The sequence below is a fragment of the Quercus lobata genome, chromosome 6 (assembly GCF_001633185.2).
Source record: "Quercus lobata isolate SW786 chromosome 6, ValleyOak3.0 Primary Assembly, whole genome shotgun sequence".
In the NCBI taxonomy this organism is placed as follows: Eukaryota; Viridiplantae; Streptophyta; class Magnoliopsida; order Fagales; family Fagaceae; genus Quercus; species Quercus lobata.
Window position 1 is genome coordinate 32,186,915 of NC_044909.1, and position 18,748 is coordinate 32,205,662.

Genomic DNA, 18,748 nt, shown 5'->3' on the forward strand with positions numbered 1-18,748 from the left:
TGGCCAATTGGCCAGTGCCCAGTGGCAAATGAGATTTACCTTAGCTCTAAAATACATGCATTTGCCTCTCTCACATTGATGTGAGTGATCTCGTTTGCGTGCTACGTACCCAGAGTTCATTGAACCAGAGATATTTTTAAAATAAGGAAGCCATCGATATTTTTAAGACAAAAAAAAAAAAAAAAAAAAAAAAAAAAAAAAACTAGCAATGGACTAATGGATTCTGTCCTTTGAGGCATTATTGAAATTTGAATTTATTTATTTATTTATCTTTCATTGAAAAACATGGATGAAAAGATTGTGCAAGATACTCTTTTAAGGATTTATTTTGCATAGAGATTATGGGATATTATATTAGGACATGACGAGCCAGAGACTACAAGATCTGTACTTTGTCGTTCAACTTATATATATATATATATATATATTTATTTCAAATCCACCATCTTCAATTATTGAATTGGAAAAACATTTATTATGTTTCACAAGCTTAATGAAAGCGTGCTCAAGAATAAGGAGAATCTTTGACACTTTGTGGTCATGTTTAGTTGCCACCATTGACCATTCACACAATTTTTTACCAAACGAAGTAACATAGTAATATTGTAGCTAAAACACAAGCAATGTAATTAGGAAATTTGAGATGTTAAAAGAGGTAGAGGTAGTTTTATATATATATATATATATATTATTTTCTTTATATGAAATCTAAGTGTTACGTAATTCACCTTTTTTTTTTTTTTGGGATTAAATCCTTTTTAACTTTTTGGTCACGAAAAAACCCATCTTAGGCCTAAAATCAGAATTTTTTTTCTAAATAACAATAAATATTAAAAAATTTAGTTAATTGTCACGTTTCAAAACAATATTGGAAACTAGCATCTCGAGTGTCTAAAACTCGAGTTCCAAGATAAAACTCGAGTTTTTAAGTATCGATTTGTTAGTGGATTAAGTTAAATTTGGAAAAAAATCAGGCTGAAAATCGAGTTTTAAAAACTCGATTTCCATTAATTGAGTGAAAACGCTGCTATAGGTCTATAAAACGTCACTATAGGGATTAAAAACGCCACTATAGGACCCTGTACTTATGAAAATTTTTTTGCAGGAAAACGCCGCTATAGGATTTTAAAACGTCACTGTAAGGCTTAAAAACGCCACTATAAGTGAAATTTTTTTGCATGGAAATCGAGTTTTAAAGACTCGAGATCTATGTGGCATTTTCACATTTGCAAAGCGAGTTTTTTGGACTCGAGTTATAATATGGATCTCGAGTTTCTAGAACTCGAGATGTTAGTTTTCTTAATTTTTTGAAAACGTTCCTAACTTACTATTTTGAATGGCTAATGGATGATATTATGCAAAATACCTCCCTAAAATCAACTAGATTTTTTAGTTCATATCTGGATCAGATGCTTTTTCCTTTATCGTTTTGGGTGTTGGGCTTAGCCCATTATTAACGAGTGAACTTTGTTGCTCCTTATGTCGGGCCTGATTTTCAAATGGCTGAACCCGCTGCTTCTAGTCGTTGTGTTTTTGGGCTTGGGCAGCCCGAGGGTCGGGTTCCTTTCCCTTTGTAAACGAGATCAATTGAGTTAAGTACTAAAAATTCGCGTTTATTTATTTATTTTTTTGGAGCACGAGCTGAGTTGAAGTTTGTTATCAAATTAAATTATATGTTCAAATTTTGTTTATAAGCTATTAATTGATTAACTTATTCTTTTCCTGTATATTGTAAATATTAGAATTTAGAACTAATTTTTTAACCAATTTACAAATATACTAATAATTAGTAATTAAATTATAGTTTAAAATTGAAATTATATCATTTGAGTTAATTGCATAGAATTATTTACGTTAATAAACTTTTAAAAATTATATTCATTGTTGAAAATTATATAAATGGACTATTTATACCATCAATAAATTATAAATAGTAATTTGATATCTTATGAGGGCGAAAATAACCAAATAGCACATTTTCATAAACTACATTGCAATCTATTACTGTTTCAGAAATATATAGGAATGTACCACTTTTTAAGTACTCGAATTTGGCAAAATTGAGTTTATCATGGTACTCGTGTTTCATAAACTCAAGTACCATGAAAAAATTTTCAAAATTTTTCAGAATATAATTTTTCAAAAAACTCAAGTTTTTAGAACTCGAGTTTTACGACAAACTCACGTTTCATAAATTCGAGTTTCAAAAAAGTGGTAAATCCCTACATATTTCCAAAACAATAGTAGATTACAAATTTTTTTGCTAAATAGTGGTAGTGGGCCATTTTTGCAATCTTATGAGCTTATGTATACACTTACATAATCCAATCGCAAACTCATAATTGTAAGTTTGTTCATGAGCACAGTATTATATATGTTTGAGGTCTACTTGTTTAATAATCGAGTTTGAACTTAGACTTGAGTTTGACTTTTTTTTTGTTCATAAACAACATAAGTCATTTACAACCCACTTACACATAAATGTCTTTATAATGTATAGTTCTTGACTTACCATGACTGGGTGACACAAAATATAACATTTTTTTTAATAACTCTAATGTTGCCTAATGTGATTGTTACATAATAAAAATAGGATTAGTGGTGGGATATGTGAATGTAATATTACTTCAATCACAATTTGTCGTTATAAAAAGATTACGAAAATAATCGTGTCCCTACAATTGCTACTATATAAACACATTAAATGCTTTTTTTTTTTTTAATTTTTTTTTTTTTACTATTGTAGGAATTTTTTTTTAAAAAAAGTCATTTTTATTTTGACCGAATTACATAGGGCCGTTTTCATTTTGGTACTACATATTTGAAAATTTTTATTTATGTCCCTTAGAAATTGCTTTCAAAGTGGTTTTATCGTCTATTTTCTTTAGTAGCCTAGATGTTCCATATATGCCAGCAATTAATTAAAATGTGGAAATACATGTTTGCAAAAGTTAATTATTTATTTCTTTAGTAAATTACCATTTTGGTCCATAATGTTTATTTATTTTTGTGATACAAGATAGAATTTTTACTCTAATATAATCTAAGTGTATATACGTGTGAATCTCCCTTCTAGACACTTGAACCTCGACCCTTGCTCCTCACATTTCACAAACACTTATATTTGTAGAGTGACTATTGTACTAAGGATACGTGGTAATAGTCCATAATGTTTAAACTGTGTGTTAATTTGGTTCAGATTTACAGATTAGGGACCTAAATGGTATTTTCATTTTTGGTTCGTCTTTATTAAAATAAAAAAGCAGCAAAACCTTAACACGAAAGTTGAGATGGCCGAGTTGGTCTAAGGCGCCAGATTAAGGTTCTGGTCCGAAAGGGCGTGGGTTCAAATCCCACTCTCAACAGTTCTGATTTTTATTAGTCTTAATTTTTAACCAATTAGATTTCAGATATCATATCATATTCTCTATTTATTTAATTTTTTTAGAGGGACCTGTTCTTTATTATTCATTCATTCTTATTATCCACACGACATTGTGGCGGCAAACCAAACCACCGTGCCTTATCCACCTAAGTCCCAAGTCCTAACCAACCTCACCATTTTAGCTACGGTCTCAGTTCAGTTTTGTTAGTTGCTCAGATTATCAGAGTTGTGGTTAGCCATGGCTTCTCTTTCAAACTTAAAGCCTGTTAGTGCTTTCACTGCCAACTATCGTCCAAAATGCTCCAAAACCATCCCCCGCAAAATTAAATGGGGTGTCGTCAGAGCTTCCTCTGCTGCTCCTGGTGTTGACCTCAACACTCTCCAATCTGCCATTGCTAAGGTTACTTAATTTCCTTTCAATTCCACTTCCCACTTAACTTGTTAAGATTATTTTGAGAACTTAGAATTGCATGTATTTTTTTTTAAGTGATATGAGCAAGTGGTCAAATGACTTAATAACTTGTAGGCACTTTGGGTGAATATTTAAAAAGTTTGAACATTTCCTTAGATGCAAAACCATTTCATTGCAAATATTTCAAGCATAGTATGGATTGGAGTAAATTATATGTGTGCGTTGAGTGGTGTGCGCTATGCGTGTATTAGTAATTATGATAAGTTCTTTTGGGTGCACCCAGAAATGGTTAGCGCTATCTTGGGTCAAGACAAATGACAAATGGTATTAGAGCCAACCAAGTAACACAGTGTGGCTTAGGGCTTTGCAATGCATTGTGGGATGTTAAGAATTTAATGGGGAGCTCAAGCCTTGTGCAGAAGTTTAATAGAAACAGAATTTGTTCATATCTATTCTGTGTGAAGGACATGTTTACAAAACACATAGTTAGTGTACAGTTGGGAGAAGCTGCAATATGAGATACCCCTTTGGAATTTCTTTAAGTGAAGATCCTTTTCGTAGTAGTGAAGGGCAGTCACTAGCCTCAACCATCTTTAAAACCAATTCTTTTGTCTAAGTAGGTTCTTTGTCATTCTTCCAGTGAAGCTATGTAAAATGTCGGTGAAATCAGGCTATATTCATCGTCTTTCCAGTTCCTCCATTATAGTTGGAACGCTTGAGAATATTCTAAAATTTGTCTTAGAGAAGATATTAGCTTTGGAATTTGGTTCTTAGATTTGGAGTCTATGACTATGGTTGATTTACTCCATTTTCTTCTTTGTTAGCTCTAGAAGATCAGGGAAAGTGTCTGTAGAGTGTAGAACTCTGGTATTAATGTAGCCATGTGTGAGAAATGGGGCATCAAATGCCTTCTCTAAATAAAAAGCCAACTCGGAATTTAGAACAGGATGGAGCTCAGTTTGTATAGGGCTGGATGAAATTGTTGCTGGTAGCTTTGTAGAGGGTTGTTAGAGTGCTGCTCTTAGAGCAAATACAAGAGTCTTTGTGTTTTCTAGAGATGTAGTTTTGTCATGAAGGTGTGCTCCTAAAATTGCAGTCATAAATTTACAGTCAGCATTATTATGATAATTTATTGGACTTGATGCTGCTTATGCCTAAGCAATGGCAGGTTTAGTGGTCTGATTTCAAACACATAACCGTGAATGCAACCTTCCTTGCTTGTGACTCCATGCAATCACTGTTTTTTCACTAGCATTTAAATGTGAAGTTTCACCAAAGTGCATAACCCCCCTCCCATCCCTTCCTTTTGAGTGTGTGAAAATTATTGTGGCAGAAACCAGACAAGTGAAATATTATCCATTTGACAAATGGCTCTGGCATAAATGACTGTCTGGTTTCCACTTGTGGATGATTAGATAGTGTGCTGCTTCGATCAGATATCCTTGCATTGATCTTTTCCCTTCATTTTAATACAGGAACTTTTATGTTTCTCTTGTGCTTCCAACATATAACGCCTAGGTTTATTAATTTTTTGTTTGCAAAGACCTGCAATCCCCAAGAAACCTAAAGATTAAAAAATCTTTTTCTTTGGTGTCCTGGAATTTTTTAGCATGTGACTTATCCCCAGGCATTACAATCCCCCATCCTACACAAGGCAAATACTGGGATAAATCACCAGGGCTAAAGGGTAGGATTCGAACTTGGTTGACACTTCCTGAGATGCTTTTATTTCAGGCCAACGAGTTAATCAGCCTAACCCCTTGGGGTTCTCAAGTATCCAAACTCTTAGTTCATTCATTCATCTCAAAAAAAAGAAAAAAAAAATTCCTATATTGGGGAATAAAGGAGTGTGATTGAATTAAGAACTGATTTCAAGGATTATGGAACTAGTTTATATTAAATGGAGGTCTGCATTGGTAGTCATTTTAAGCCACAGTGATTCAGTTTTCCATCTGCATCTTCTGAGTTTTGAAAAGACAGAAGATTGCAAAACAGACAATACAATTTGACAACAGGGGAATAAAATTTTAAAGGGTTTTATTTGTTACAAGATCGACTAAGACAAAAGACAAAAGAGTTGGAGATAATTGGAAAGATACAATGTATTGTATTTGTCAGCAATTTTCAGTTTTTTTCTTACCTTCAACTGCAATCCATGTTCTGTATGGTACCTACATGATTGATGTATCAATTAAAAAAGATCTTCCTACTGCATGGGACCTGCACCATCAATTGGGTAGGTTCTAAGGAAAAATCCTGCTTGTTGAATTGGTTTTGTATCCATTTGCTTCTTACAAGCACAACCAAGTGTTTATCTCTAACACTTGTAGGACATAAGCACTTTGGCATGTTACGTAACTTTGATGTGCTTACCAATTCATGATCCTGTAACTGTTCCTAACTGAGGGATATACTTTTTCTGCAGAAAGATAGTAATGCTGTTAAAGAGGCACTTGATCAGCTGAATGAAGTTGGTTGGGCCAAGAGATGGAGTTCTCAGCCAAATGTCTCACGTCGGATGGTCAGTCTCCATTACAAGTGTGAAGTTCTGGGAAGTGGTACTAAAAACATTAGCCACATCTACAAACCCATGCATACTTGTATCCAAATAATGTATATCTGTTCACTGCTTTGAGTTCATCCTTTTATCCTACTTTGTTAGATTAAATAGTTTGACTGCTTCAAAATTCATGCATCAGACATCTCTTCGGGAGCTGACAACTCTCGGAATAAAAAATGCTGAGAACCTTGCAATCCCAAGTGTCAGAAATGATGTAAGTATATATAAAGCTTTCTAATTTCCTTTGTTGCATTGGGTAAAGCGTATAACAACAGCCAAGTCTTGGTCTAAGTTTCAATTGTAGACTAAAATGCAATGCATCACTACTGCAATCATTTCAAAACTTCAGCATAAAAACCCTTTAACTTAGGAAGAATTTCCTGAGGTTTTTATTTATTTTATATATATAGATACACACACACACATAGATTTCAAGATGTCAATGTCTTATTTTGACCTCTTTTGTTATCTCTTTCTTCCTTCCCATAGCTGCTTCTTTGAGCTTGTGAAAATTATAAAGTAATTAGAATTTCATGAATATTTGAGTGCAAATTCGATCTGATTTCTTATTATTTGCACTGAAAAAGCATTGGGTCAAGATGCTGTTCATAAAATTGACATCTGTCAGTGATACAGGCAGCTTTTCTTTTCACAGTGGTGGGCACAACAGGTTTTTTAGGTGTTCTTGCTGGTCAGCTTCCTGGGGTAACTTTAATTCTATCCCTTTTCCTCTGTATAGGTGCACACAAGTTTTTATACCATCTTAAACAGTATACTAGGAGGGCATGCAAACTCATGTTCTATTATCATGCAATATTTTGATTCAAGCAGCCTCTTCTCACCGATTGACGTGTAAGGAAATATATTTCTGTATTTTCTCCTCATTCATAGAAATTTGAAAGTACGTATTTCTCACTTCGTTTCTGCTTAAGCCACATAATTTCACAGCTACTATTGAACCCTTTCACTTCCCACTGCTTTTGTTCAGGAGAATAACAAAGTTCTAAAAGTACTCTCAGTTGGTGAAGTCTTTGACACATATTGTGGACGTGCAAAACAATGTAAAAAAAGTTCATATAAATAGGCCAAGACGTGCTTGAGAGAAAATGAAATCTGTATCCTTGCTCTCACTGCTTAGTTTAAGCTGTTTCAATTTGTTTGTAATTATCACTAGAAAAAGAGCATATCTTCATCTTGGTTTTCTCTCACTGTCTTAAAACCTTAAAAAGCAAACCTCTGGACTGAAAATGCAATGGTTTCTCTTTCCATGTGCATCTTTATATCAGTCTTATCATTCGTGGTTATATCAATTGCATCACATATTATGTTTCTAAATTGCTCTGCATTCAAATGAATCCTTCCTATGGGTGATATGTTGCTCTTTTCATGCCCATGAGGATTGAAGACATTTTTTTCTTTATTTATTTTTTTAATTTATAGCTATGAGATTCATTGATGCAATGCCTTGGTAATGTAATAATTGTTAGGATAAAATTTAAAACAATTTTCGATTTTGATGATGTCTTTCGTTCTTACCATCCCTATAGGACTGGGGCTTCTTTGTGCCTTACTTGATTGGGAGCATATCATTGATAGTTTTGGCGGTGGGAAGCACTGCCCCTGGGTAAGAAATGTCTCTAAGATGGATTACAAGTTTTATCCCATTAAAATTATTTTAAATGAAATTTTAATACAGCTGAAGCCATCAATATTTACCTTCTATTTCAAGTTGGAAAAATTATTTTGTATGTATTACACCTCTCTCTCACATATAGGTGGATTCTAATTCCATACATTGAATCCACATGTGAGACCCACTTTTATATGAGAAGAATGTGTTACTTATAGGGTGCACTTAAAAAGAATGTGTTATATGTAGGGTGCATTTAGTAATTTCACCCATAGTTGAGAGCTAATTTATGACTCGTTTGCATTAATAATGTTCTTATATCTGTTGTAGGCTTCTTCAGGCTGCTATTGGTGGCTTCTCTTCATTTTTTCCTGATTATCAAGAAAGAATTACTAGTCATGAAGCAGCTCATTTTTTAGGTACTCTTTTTTATTGAAATGCATATAACAAACATGAGATACGCCTAATTGATCAAGACTAATGGGATAATGTTCTTTACAAACCTTAGTTGCTTATTTGCTTGGCATTCCTATTCTGGGCTATTCACTGGATATTGGAAAAGAGCATGTCAATCTCATTGATGAAAGGCTGGAAAAACTCATATATAGTGGGCAGATTGATGCCAAGGAACTAGACAGGTATCCATATGACACCAGTAGCTACAAAAATTGAACATTTTCTTTGATTCTTACCTTCTATTCTCCTGAAAACTAGACACTGTTTGGTAATGTCTTAAAGTTCCAAGGTAAAGGTTGTAGGTTTTTATGCAAGGCATATGATAGTAAAAAATTAAATATTATTTCGCTTTATGATTAAGATCTATTTGGATTAAACAATGTGTATAAGCTCTATTTGTATATTAAAAAAAAGAGGTTGAAAGTTTGAGTTAACTACCACCAACAGAAATTGCAGAAAAAGGCAATGGCACAAAATTACCATCTTATAAATTCATCAAATGCTGAATTGTATAAATATGACTGGTGTAGAATAAATTAACTGTAATAGCCATTCTCAGGTTGGCAGTTGTAGCAATGGCAGGACTAGCTGCAGAGGGTTTGAAATATGACAAAGTGGTTGGTCAATCTGCTGATCTTTTCACCCTTCAGGTTATAACTGAATCTTCCTTTGAATTTTTCTTTTTACAAATATATCTTGATTGACAATAATTTTTTTGGGGGGGATTTTCTGCAGAGATTTATTAACAGAAGCAAGCCACAGATTAGCAAAGAACAGCAACAAAATCTTACAAGATGGGCTGTAAGTTCCAAATGAATTTCACCCAGTTTCAATCAATTTTTAGGTCATTATTAGAAAATAATTGTATAAGCAACCTTGATCTTGAAGTGTTTCAATAATAAAATGCTAATGCTAAGAAATTAATGCAGGTTTTGTTAGCTGCATCCCTCTTAAAAAATAATAAGGTGATTCATGAAGCCCTTATGACGGCAATGTCAAATAAGGCAACTGTACTAGAGTGCATTGAAGCAATCGAGAAAGCCGCATAGTTTCTAAGACCAGAATCCTTGTGAAAATTCACTTTTGCATCAGACTTGAACTTCCTAAATGCAGCTTGATTATTCTTGTCCCCTCATAATTCTTGCAATGACAGTAATCAAGATGATTTACAGTCGTACCTTTTCCTGCTACGCTACAGGATAATCATTCTCAATCAAGAGAGTGAAAAGTTATGAAACATTTGTAACGGTATAGTTTGCATGATAACCACTGCCTATGGTACCAGATTAAGAAACCACACCTAAACGAACCTTTTTTTATTTATTTATAATAGATATGAAGTTATGAACTACAAGCTTAGTTTACTCTCTCTCTCTCTCTCTTGTTTGTTTATTAGCGTCTTTCCTTTTCTTTTGACCAATAAATTCCCAGTTTCACCAGTCATAAAATTTATTGCAAATGCTGTGACATGATGAATAGCTAACCAACTGAAATCAGCACATGAAGACATAAAAATATAGAGAGCAATTTATTCAATCGAAACAAAATATATCCCGAAATATTGCTTCAAGCAGGACAAGTTGTTTAGTGATTAAGAGTAAACTCTGTATAATGGTTCTATTACAAAAAGCATGAGTGGCTTACATTCAAGTGGTAGCCAGTTATTCTCAAAAAAAAAAAAAAAAAACAAAAAAGTCGTAGACCAGTTAAAAAAAACCTCAGCATCCATTACAGTCGGCCATACATAGAAAGCATATTCCTCAGTTTTGTTGCTTCAGGCTCCAGGCTATCAAAGCTCATGGAACTAGACATCCTCCAACCCCAATTTCCAAACTGTGTTCAGTAGAAATTCATCATACACAAGCAAAGCATGAAATATTGATTGCATGTGTTAGAAGGTGAAAATAATAAATTCCTTTCAAAAACTGATCATTTTCAAATATTATAATCAACAGTTTGAAGGCCAAGAATCTTGTAGCTCAACTGGTTGGCACCTCCTAGTGTTTATAACGGATTCAAATCCTCCTCCTCCCCACCGCCCCCCCCCACCAAAAAAAAACTATTGAATTATAAAAATAAATAAATAAATAAAAACATTTTGAAGTCCTCTCTTCCCCCCGAGAGAGAGAGAGAGAGAGAGAGAGAGAGAGAGAGAGATAGAAAAAGGACGGGGGAGGAATGAGTGTAATATGAAACTAGTGGTAGAACATTTCAAATTTGCTTATTGTTTATACATGGTAAATAATTGCAGAAAAAAAGTCCACTTATACTCGAGAAAGATAAGATTGATTATATCGTGTAACTGTAACGCTGTAAATAGGAAAGACCTCTTTTGGTGTTTTCAAAGATATGGCTTCTAGATTCTAGTTATGTGTATATATATATATATATATATATATATATATATAACTCAAAGGTATTACTACCAGTGTAATCTGACCAGGCTGGACACAAAGGCCTCCAGTTCAAGTTTGAATAATCTTCTATTGTAAGATCAACATGATTTGGGAGATTGAGTGCCCATATTCCCCCCCCCCCCCCCCAAAAAAAAAAAGGAAGAAAAAGAAAAACTGCTGCACTGGACATGCTCCATACTAACAGCACATCATCCAATTTGGCTGGACTGGATTTCGTCACAATATCTTACCTGAGTTGCAGGGATGTTCATCCTGGCAGAATTATCTAGCCCCAGCACATCTTGTATAGGTATGATTGTAGTTCGGGCCACTGAAGATAACGCAGCCTGTATGAGGGCCCATGGAATATCATCTTCCTCATTAATTGAGAGATACTTTAGTACCTGAGACAAAAATTATATTAGATTAAAAATACAAGCATACCTACACCTTTGCTTATATACTGTTTCAAATTTATCATGTTAATACACACATTGGACTTCTCTTCTTGCTTCAAAATGTCCCACCAGCCTCGGATCTATAATACAAAAAAACATCTATTAGTACGCTCTGTCTAAATTTTCAAGTCAGGATTAAAGAATCGGAACAAAGGTCTCAACAATTATGTAAGTGCAAATCAGTGTTATATCAGATCATGTTACATTTTCCCATCATTCCCCAAATTAATAAGATAAATTGACCAACATATTGAAGTAAGTCCATGGCATGGAGGAATTTTACCGTGTCATTATCGTGAGTTCCAGTATACACAAATTGATTGTGTTCATGATTATGAGGCAAGTGAGGGTTATCAGCATCACTTCCAAAACCTGGACAAGAAAAAAAGAAAATGGACAACATAACATCGTGTAAAATTCAAGGTATGCCTCAAAAATGACCATTTAAAAGACAGTAATATATAGCTACCAAACTGGAGGACAGCCATTCCAGGTGCCCCAATGGATTTCCTAAGCTGGACTACATCCTCTGTGATAACTCCCTGTCATGTGACAGCACAATAGATACGAACATATCAAGCAAAAAACAAAGAATATGTGCTAAATGACAAAAGATTCATTAGAATACAATAGACATCAATGACCATAACATTTCTTTTGGGTTTTTTGGGCTAAATGATCTCCAAGGCCCTTGAGCACTTGATAGTCCCCAGGCACAAGTAGATTTGCCGCACACCAAGAAATTGCCACAAAGTTTTAATATGGTAGAAAAAACGTTGAATTAAACCAATCTTGGACCCCTCCAAAAAGCTAACATGCTTGCAATACCCCAACAAAATAACAAGAATAAAATTACATCTGGTAAGTAGCATTTTACTGAAGTCAACAGGCTATCATATCAATGACCATGAGTTATTACAAATCTGTGAATCCACATTACGAGTGTTTCAAACTTTAGTAATTGTTTGCAAGTAATACAATGCCAAAAGAGCTATTGGATCATATATATCTAGACAAAGGGTGAAAATGGTGACAAATTAAGGGTTTTTTTTTTTTTTTTTTTTGGGTATTATAGCTGATAAAACGTACCAAATCTTCTGCTATTATATTCATCTTCCCAACTGCTCCAGAGATGGCATCGAATAAGGATTTTCCAGGTCCTGCCTACCCTCACAAAATAACATATGGAGTGAATAAAGGGGTAGCTGGAGAAAAATTATAGTGTGATCTGAATTACAGAAACTGACCTTCCATCTTCCAATCATTGCAACCTTTGCTTCTGCGAAATCATGTAATACATCAGTGCTTGCACAAGCAACAAAAAAACAGCATAATACAAAATCTAAATTATCTCACCGGAAGAGACAGCCCAAAAGCCAGCAAATCCTCTGAAGTGGTCTATTCTGAATTCATCATATATATCTTGTGCACGACGTAAGCGGCGTATCCACCATGAAAATCCATCTTTCTCCATGGCTTTCCAATCATACAGAGGGCTTTTAAATCAGAAGTGAAGTAAATTAATGAGCTGGAAAATATAGAAAACCAATTACAAAGAGATTTGAGTCATGTAAGAGTAAACATGAGCTATGCTACGAACAAAGGTTTGAAGTTCTAAGTATCAAAATAAAACAAAGCGTACAGTTAAATACAAATTGGTTGCATACAACTAGTATTGCATGAGACCCACACACAAAAAATAAAAAAAATAACTGAAACTTCAGCTCATATGGACAGAAGGTAGCCAAACTCACTCTTGTATGATTGACAAACCAAAACAAGCCCACAGCCATTGCTGTACATTTGGACTAAGGATACAATGTTTCAGTTACAATACCCAGTAAATTTCCTAGTGCTCAGCAACCAATTAGACACAACATGATCTAGGTAGTTAAATGAAAATTTTCACTGCCCAAGTCCTCCAACAGCCACTCCTCCCCACACCCCACACCCCCCCCCCCCCCCCGCGGGCCCAAAAAAAAAAAAGGGAAAAACCCCCCGAAAAAAGAAGAACAAAGAAAGAAAGTAATGGAAAAAAGACACAAAAAAAAAGGGACAAGAAAGCATCATTATTCCTCTGGACAATTACTCTGGCCTTCAATATATGTATATAGATGTCTTTGAAATTCTAATAAAATATTTATATTTGCTTGGAAGGGTATAGTGTAGTACAAACCTGCCCCACAGCTGACCAGTTTCACTGAATGCATCAGGGGGAACACCACTAACTAGAAGAGGAAAACCATTCCTGTTCTGCTAGAGAAAATAAATAATTAGTACTTTGCACCATAATATGATGCTTCCAGAGTATGTTTCAATTATTAGCAATTCTCATGATTCACTACAGAACTACTCACTAGCAAAAAATGTTTCCTATTTGCCCAAACATCAGCACTGTGGTAACCTACATAAATGGGCATGTCGCCCATTATGCTGATGCCTTTCGTCTGTGCATACTTGCGAACTTTCTGCCATTGCCTTTGGAATAAGAACTGTTGTGCTATGAATTTATCTATCTGAACAAGTAAAAAACATAACTTGGTAATCTTGGTGGTTTTTAGCATCATGGAAGATGATGTGAGAAACTACAAGCCCATAATACAACCAAAAAGCTTATCCAGATCTTACAAAATCCTTTTTGCTTTGAAAAATGTCTTCCAAAGCTGCAAGATGGCGATTTTTTATAGGTTCAGGCCAATCATACCAACTGAAAGTATTTAAGCTGTCGTCAATAGCTGCAAAATAAGCTGCATCTTCAAGCCAGCCTACCAAATGGAAAAAATGAGAAATACATAAGGCATCTAGTGATCCAGGTCCGCAAAGTACAAAACTGCACTCAAAGGCTAATTCAACCAGATACTATAAATTATCTGCACATCTGGATAGGAATTGGGAAGTGAAATTTTTATTTGAAATGAAAGAAGTGCAAGTGCATGAGTTAACAAATCATAAAATCTTTCACAAACTAAACAGCAAGCAAAATGATTAATTCATTATTCTTTCTGTTTATTTTGGACGGTTACCAACATCATAAAGTCAATGCAACAGTATTAAATAAGGCCCAGGTACATCATGTAACATGTAAGAAAAAATTCCTTTAAGATGATTCTAGATAGGAAATTTATGGAATAGATTTTGTGAAGCCAACCTCCAAATAGAAATAGGGTTTGTTATAAATTTATCCAATGTAGGTGGATTGCTTGTTCAAGTTATAAGAAGAAAAGAGTGCCATCTTCTAGTGTATAGTATTTATTTTTACCAAGGACAGTTTGGGTGGTAGAACTAAGGCAAGTGTAGGACAGCATCTTTTGAACCCTACAACACTTTCAACTGTTTGCTAAATTAATAAAATCTAACAGGCCACTGGTTATTTAGCTCCTGCATCATACATTTATGTGGCATACAAGATACACATATTTGTAGACTGACATTCAGGCTCATTTTTTAGAACAAAATTTAAATCCCATCAGACGCGCAAAATTCATTTGGTTATGCCTTTGCCTCTCTACTTTCTATATTTTCTAATGCAATGATGGAGATGGAAATGGAGTACTTGAGATCAGTGGAATTAAATAAATAAATAAATAAAAACTCTACCTGATTAAGACTCAATTACATTATTATTGGAAAATCTCCACCTGTTACTTAAGTTCTTTAGTTAAACCTAAATTTTAAAATATGTACAAATAGTATTTTTAAATTTAACACGAAGAAATTAGGAAGTCCTTGCATGTGATCTAGAAAGTGCAACAAAAATATACAACTTACCATAAAAATAATCCCCGTCCCCCCACCCCCCAACCCAACAAAAAAAAAAAAAAAAGATGCGTCATTTCAATTGGCCTTCTATATATTTCAACTTTCATCAATGACAATGTTAGCCATGGTTCTAAATATAATTCAACACAATTATTTATTATAAAGATGAGATAAAATATGTCAAGAACATCATTTGCCACCAAATCTTTCCATTCACAAGACCTAGAATTTCTCTAACCACCAATGTAGATGGAGGCTGATGAGCTTTAACCATTTTAGAAAACAGTTGCAAGAGATAATTAACAAACTAAAAAGTAAAAAAATCTCACTAGAGATATTAGGATCTCTACGGAAAGCTTCAAGTTGACTCTTAAGCTCCCCTTCACTCAAAATGAGCCTCTCTGCAGCCTAAGAAGAGACAAAAATAAGAAGAATTTGATGTAAAATGAAAGCAAGATACTGAGGAATAGAATAGTTATGCAGTATTATTTAAGTAAGCAGCAAGTTTACAAACAGAGACTCAAGTTTAGTGAATTATTTTTCTTTTCTGTTTCTTCTATTATATTTTCTTTCCTTCTTTTTATATTTATATATATATATATATATATATATTTTTGTGCACAGTTTTCTGCAGCCTAAGAAGAGACCAAAAAATAAAGACCCAATCCAAGAAGCAGAAAATTATTAAATGTACAAGTAAATTTGACAGACAAGGTACTCACTACCACCAATTTCTTGCCCTTTTTATGTCACAATTTCTTAGCATAACAAGCATACAGGCAGATATGTCATTGCACATAAATTTTGAACAATAGAAACAAGGTAATTGTTATGTTGTATGTAGTCTTCAAATTTAAATAGCAGTGTGATGGTGCAGTGCAGTTTTGATGCATTATAATGGTAGGCATGAGGGTAGTATGGTAGTGGTGGTAATGCAGGAAGTAGTTGCAGTAGCAGCTAGGTAGTAATGGTGATGGTGCAGCAGTGGTAATTCTGCTTAGACTAATATTTTTAGCAAACCTTTGTAAGGTAACACAAGCAATTAGATACACGTGACACACATAATTGGTTCTCAATATCAAGGGATTCTTACTAGTGTAGGGTCTAGGCTTAACTCACTGAATCAACAAGATTTTTAACCAATATGACAAAATAAAAGGAAAAATTAGCACTTTATGCTGCTTATAGATTGTGTACCTTAGCTATCAAAGGATCCTTTAGGTCAGCAACAGCTGAGTAGTTCACACGGTCAGTGTCACTGCATGAACAACAAAGCAGTAATAAGTAATAACACAGAGACATAAATGAAGAACCATAGCTTAATGTCTTGGTGCAGTCATAAGTTCAAAGTCCTCACACTGGTTTTGGTAGCTCCTCCTTCATCAACAGACCATCCTTAACAAGCTCTTCGAGAGATATTAGCAGAGTATTACCACAATTTGCATCCTGAAAGTAATCATGTCAAGGATAACTGCCTACAATTAAAATGACACTTAAAAAATAAAATTGGAACTAGATATGCTAACACGTATAAATTGAGAGTCAAATAAGGTGGATCATATAATTTCTACACAATATGCATGTAATCATGTCATACTTAGATACAGGATCTAGCACCCAACATGGTGGAACCTAAGCTGGATATCTAATAAGCCACAACAAACCCAACTAGTTGATCACTATTATTTGTTTACCTTTTCTTTTTTAATTATCAATATAACTACAAGCTCATTCCATTCCTTTGTGATTCATCCAAAAACTCAAGACAAAGCATCCAGAAGTTTAGAAACAATATGCAACAAATTAAGGTCAACACGGAGGCACATAGAGTGGCTAAATGCTTATCCAGTTTTAGCCGCTCCTAGAAGTAATAAGGACCAGTATATTACAAACCAAAATAATACTAATATTAATAACAATAAATAATTGATAATATGAGCTAATCCAATGCTAAGCACACTAGAGCGATCCTATTTTCTAAGGGATGATTTCCAAGAAGCTTTTATTCTCAATTAAAATTTGATTTATTGCACAATACATTCAAATTTCTCAAAAGCCACCTCCTCCCACAAAAGAAAAAAAAGAAATGGAAATACAATAAAGAGATAACATATCAGAATGAAGAGTGTCACCTGGCCCGAGTAGGGTGACCCTTCTTCATTAGCCTTCCTCCCAGGAGGAACAAGCGGAAGAACCTGCACAAATAAAATTATATTCAACAGAAATTCATTTCCGCATGACGTTTGGTCATTACCATAAGGCCAACACACCAATGGATTTCTTTGTGGTGTTGGTGTAGGCGGGATTCAACCTCAGGTCCCTTATTCAATGACATTAGAGCTAATTGAAACCTTAGACACTGGCACAAATAAATTTAAAGTGGTTGTAATTGTTTTCTAATTTTCATATGCGTAAATGCAAAATTAACGCACAGAAACAACCAGCAGAGAGTATTGAATAATTACAGGTTTTATTACAAATTGTTTATCAAATAAGTGTGGCAATGACTGTGTCTGTGATTCTGTGTAATTGTTAGTTTGTATTGCACTATCATCACTCTTTTCCTTTCAATAAATTTGATCAGGCACGGAGTGAAAGCATAAAGAACCAAGAAGAAGCAAATGCAACTATCTGTGAATTCAAAACAAAACGGAAGAGCGGGACCTGCCAGACGGAGCAGCCAGCTTGGTGAAGCCAGTCGATGAACCGAAACGCCTCGTCGCCGAGATCGCCGATCCCGTGAGGTCCTCTAAACGACGTCGGATGGAGCAACACTCCGGCTCTTCTTCGATTTTCCGGATCCGGCTTCGGGAACCACTCTCCGTAATCGTCTGGTAAGTCTTCGCCGACTGCGGCGGAGAGAGAAGAAACGCTGCCGTTACGGAAGTGACAAGAGAATGGAGAAGAGGTGGTTGGTTTGGTTTTGAAGGAGAGTAAAGCGGTTGCGGTGGGAACTGAGGAGAGTAGTGAAGAGTAACTGTAGAGCTTTGGACTTGGAGAGGGAAGGGAGTGCGAGAGTGAGAGTGAGAGATAGCTAGAGATCGCCATGACTGAGACTCAGAGAGATTGAGAGACTGGAATTTAGTAATGGCGGTTTGGAATTTGGATTTAGCTTTGGAAGATTGAATTGAATTTAACAGTAAAGAAACAGAGTGCTATGCGAGCAGAGGATAATACATGTGACGAGTGACGTAACGAGAGAGGGAGAGTGAATCAGAATCAGATGTGATTATATTGACCATCACGCTCCACGTGGCATGGAGTGACTGCTCTTAACTTCTCCCATGTCTGACTCGCTTGCTTGCTTTGGTATGTGTGGAGCTTCACAGATTTCCCATATTGGAATTAATAAATAACTACACTGACCGACGCCCGCACTTTTTTTTTTTTTTTGAGAATGCCGACGCCCACACTTGACATAGATATTTCATAACCATGAACATGTTGCATGCTGAATATTTAACGCAGAAATAATTAGACCCATGACTCTCGCCACCACTTTATCCTAATTTATCTATTTGGCATGTTGCGGGTGATATAGATGAGAAATTATTATTTATATTAGAAAGATTATTGACGTGGTTCTCCTTAACCAATGAAATGATGTCATTTATGTAAATATATGTATGAACTTCCTAATCAGTACAATGAATAAAAAATAAAATTACTAGATGATGTCACATTTGCATAAA

The 18,748-nt window shown here is 34.7% G+C and overlaps 2 protein-coding genes and 1 non-coding gene across 6 annotated transcripts; 2 read left to right on the top strand and 1 right to left on the bottom strand.

Moving 5' to 3' along the window:
* The first annotated feature begins 3,284 nt into the window (after window positions 1-3,284).
* TRNAL-AAG lies at window positions 3,285-3,365 on the top strand. Its single transcript has one exon. It is a non-coding gene; the product is annotated as a tRNA-Leu (tRNA).
* Window positions 3,366-3,464: 99 nt separating this feature from the next.
* Window positions 3,465-9,794, top strand: LOC115995294. 3 transcript variants are annotated; one of them, XM_031119800.1, is made up of 10 exons: window positions 3,465-3,785; window positions 6,223-6,318; window positions 6,497-6,571; window positions 6,994-7,062; window positions 7,905-7,981; window positions 8,318-8,406; window positions 8,496-8,625; window positions 9,003-9,093; window positions 9,179-9,244; window positions 9,373-9,791. In XM_031119800.1, exons 1-10 carry the CDS (start codon window positions 3,624-3,626, stop codon window positions 9,490-9,492), a joined length of 975 nt encoding a protein of 324 aa, XP_030975660.1. In that variant the 5' UTR covers window positions 3,465-3,623; the 3' UTR covers window positions 9,493-9,791. The 3 variants fall into 3 exon arrangements, with proteins under 3 accessions (XP_030975660.1, XP_030975661.1, XP_030975662.1); XM_031119801.1 differs by lacking the exon at window positions 6,994-7,062 and having other exon boundaries at window positions 9,373-9,794; XM_031119802.1 differs by lacking the exon at window positions 3,465-3,785 and having other exon boundaries at window positions 6,229-6,355.
* Window positions 9,795-9,992: 198 nt separating this feature from the next.
* LOC115995155 (4-alpha-glucanotransferase, chloroplastic/amyloplastic) lies at window positions 9,993-18,377 on the bottom strand. Of its 2 annotated transcripts, none has more exons than XM_031119606.1 (16): window positions 17,721-18,377; window positions 17,189-17,251; window positions 16,414-16,502; window positions 16,254-16,314; window positions 15,386-15,464; window positions 13,926-14,062; window positions 13,655-13,813; window positions 13,474-13,553; window positions 12,654-12,793; window positions 12,545-12,576; window positions 12,387-12,461; window positions 11,767-11,839; window positions 11,581-11,669; window positions 11,333-11,377; window positions 11,091-11,243; window positions 9,993-10,276 (listed from the first exon to the last, which is right to left on the bottom strand). In XM_031119606.1, the coding sequence occupies exons 1-16, from the start codon at window positions 18,102-18,104 to the stop codon at window positions 10,172-10,174; spliced, it is 1,764 nt and encodes a 587-aa protein (XP_030975466.1). In that variant the 5' UTR covers window positions 18,105-18,377; the 3' UTR covers window positions 9,993-10,171. The 2 variants fall into 2 exon arrangements, with proteins under 2 accessions (XP_030975466.1, XP_030975467.1); XM_031119607.1 differs by having other exon boundaries at window positions 13,474-13,550; window positions 17,721-18,376.
* Between the last annotated feature and the right edge of the window lie 371 nt (window positions 18,378-18,748).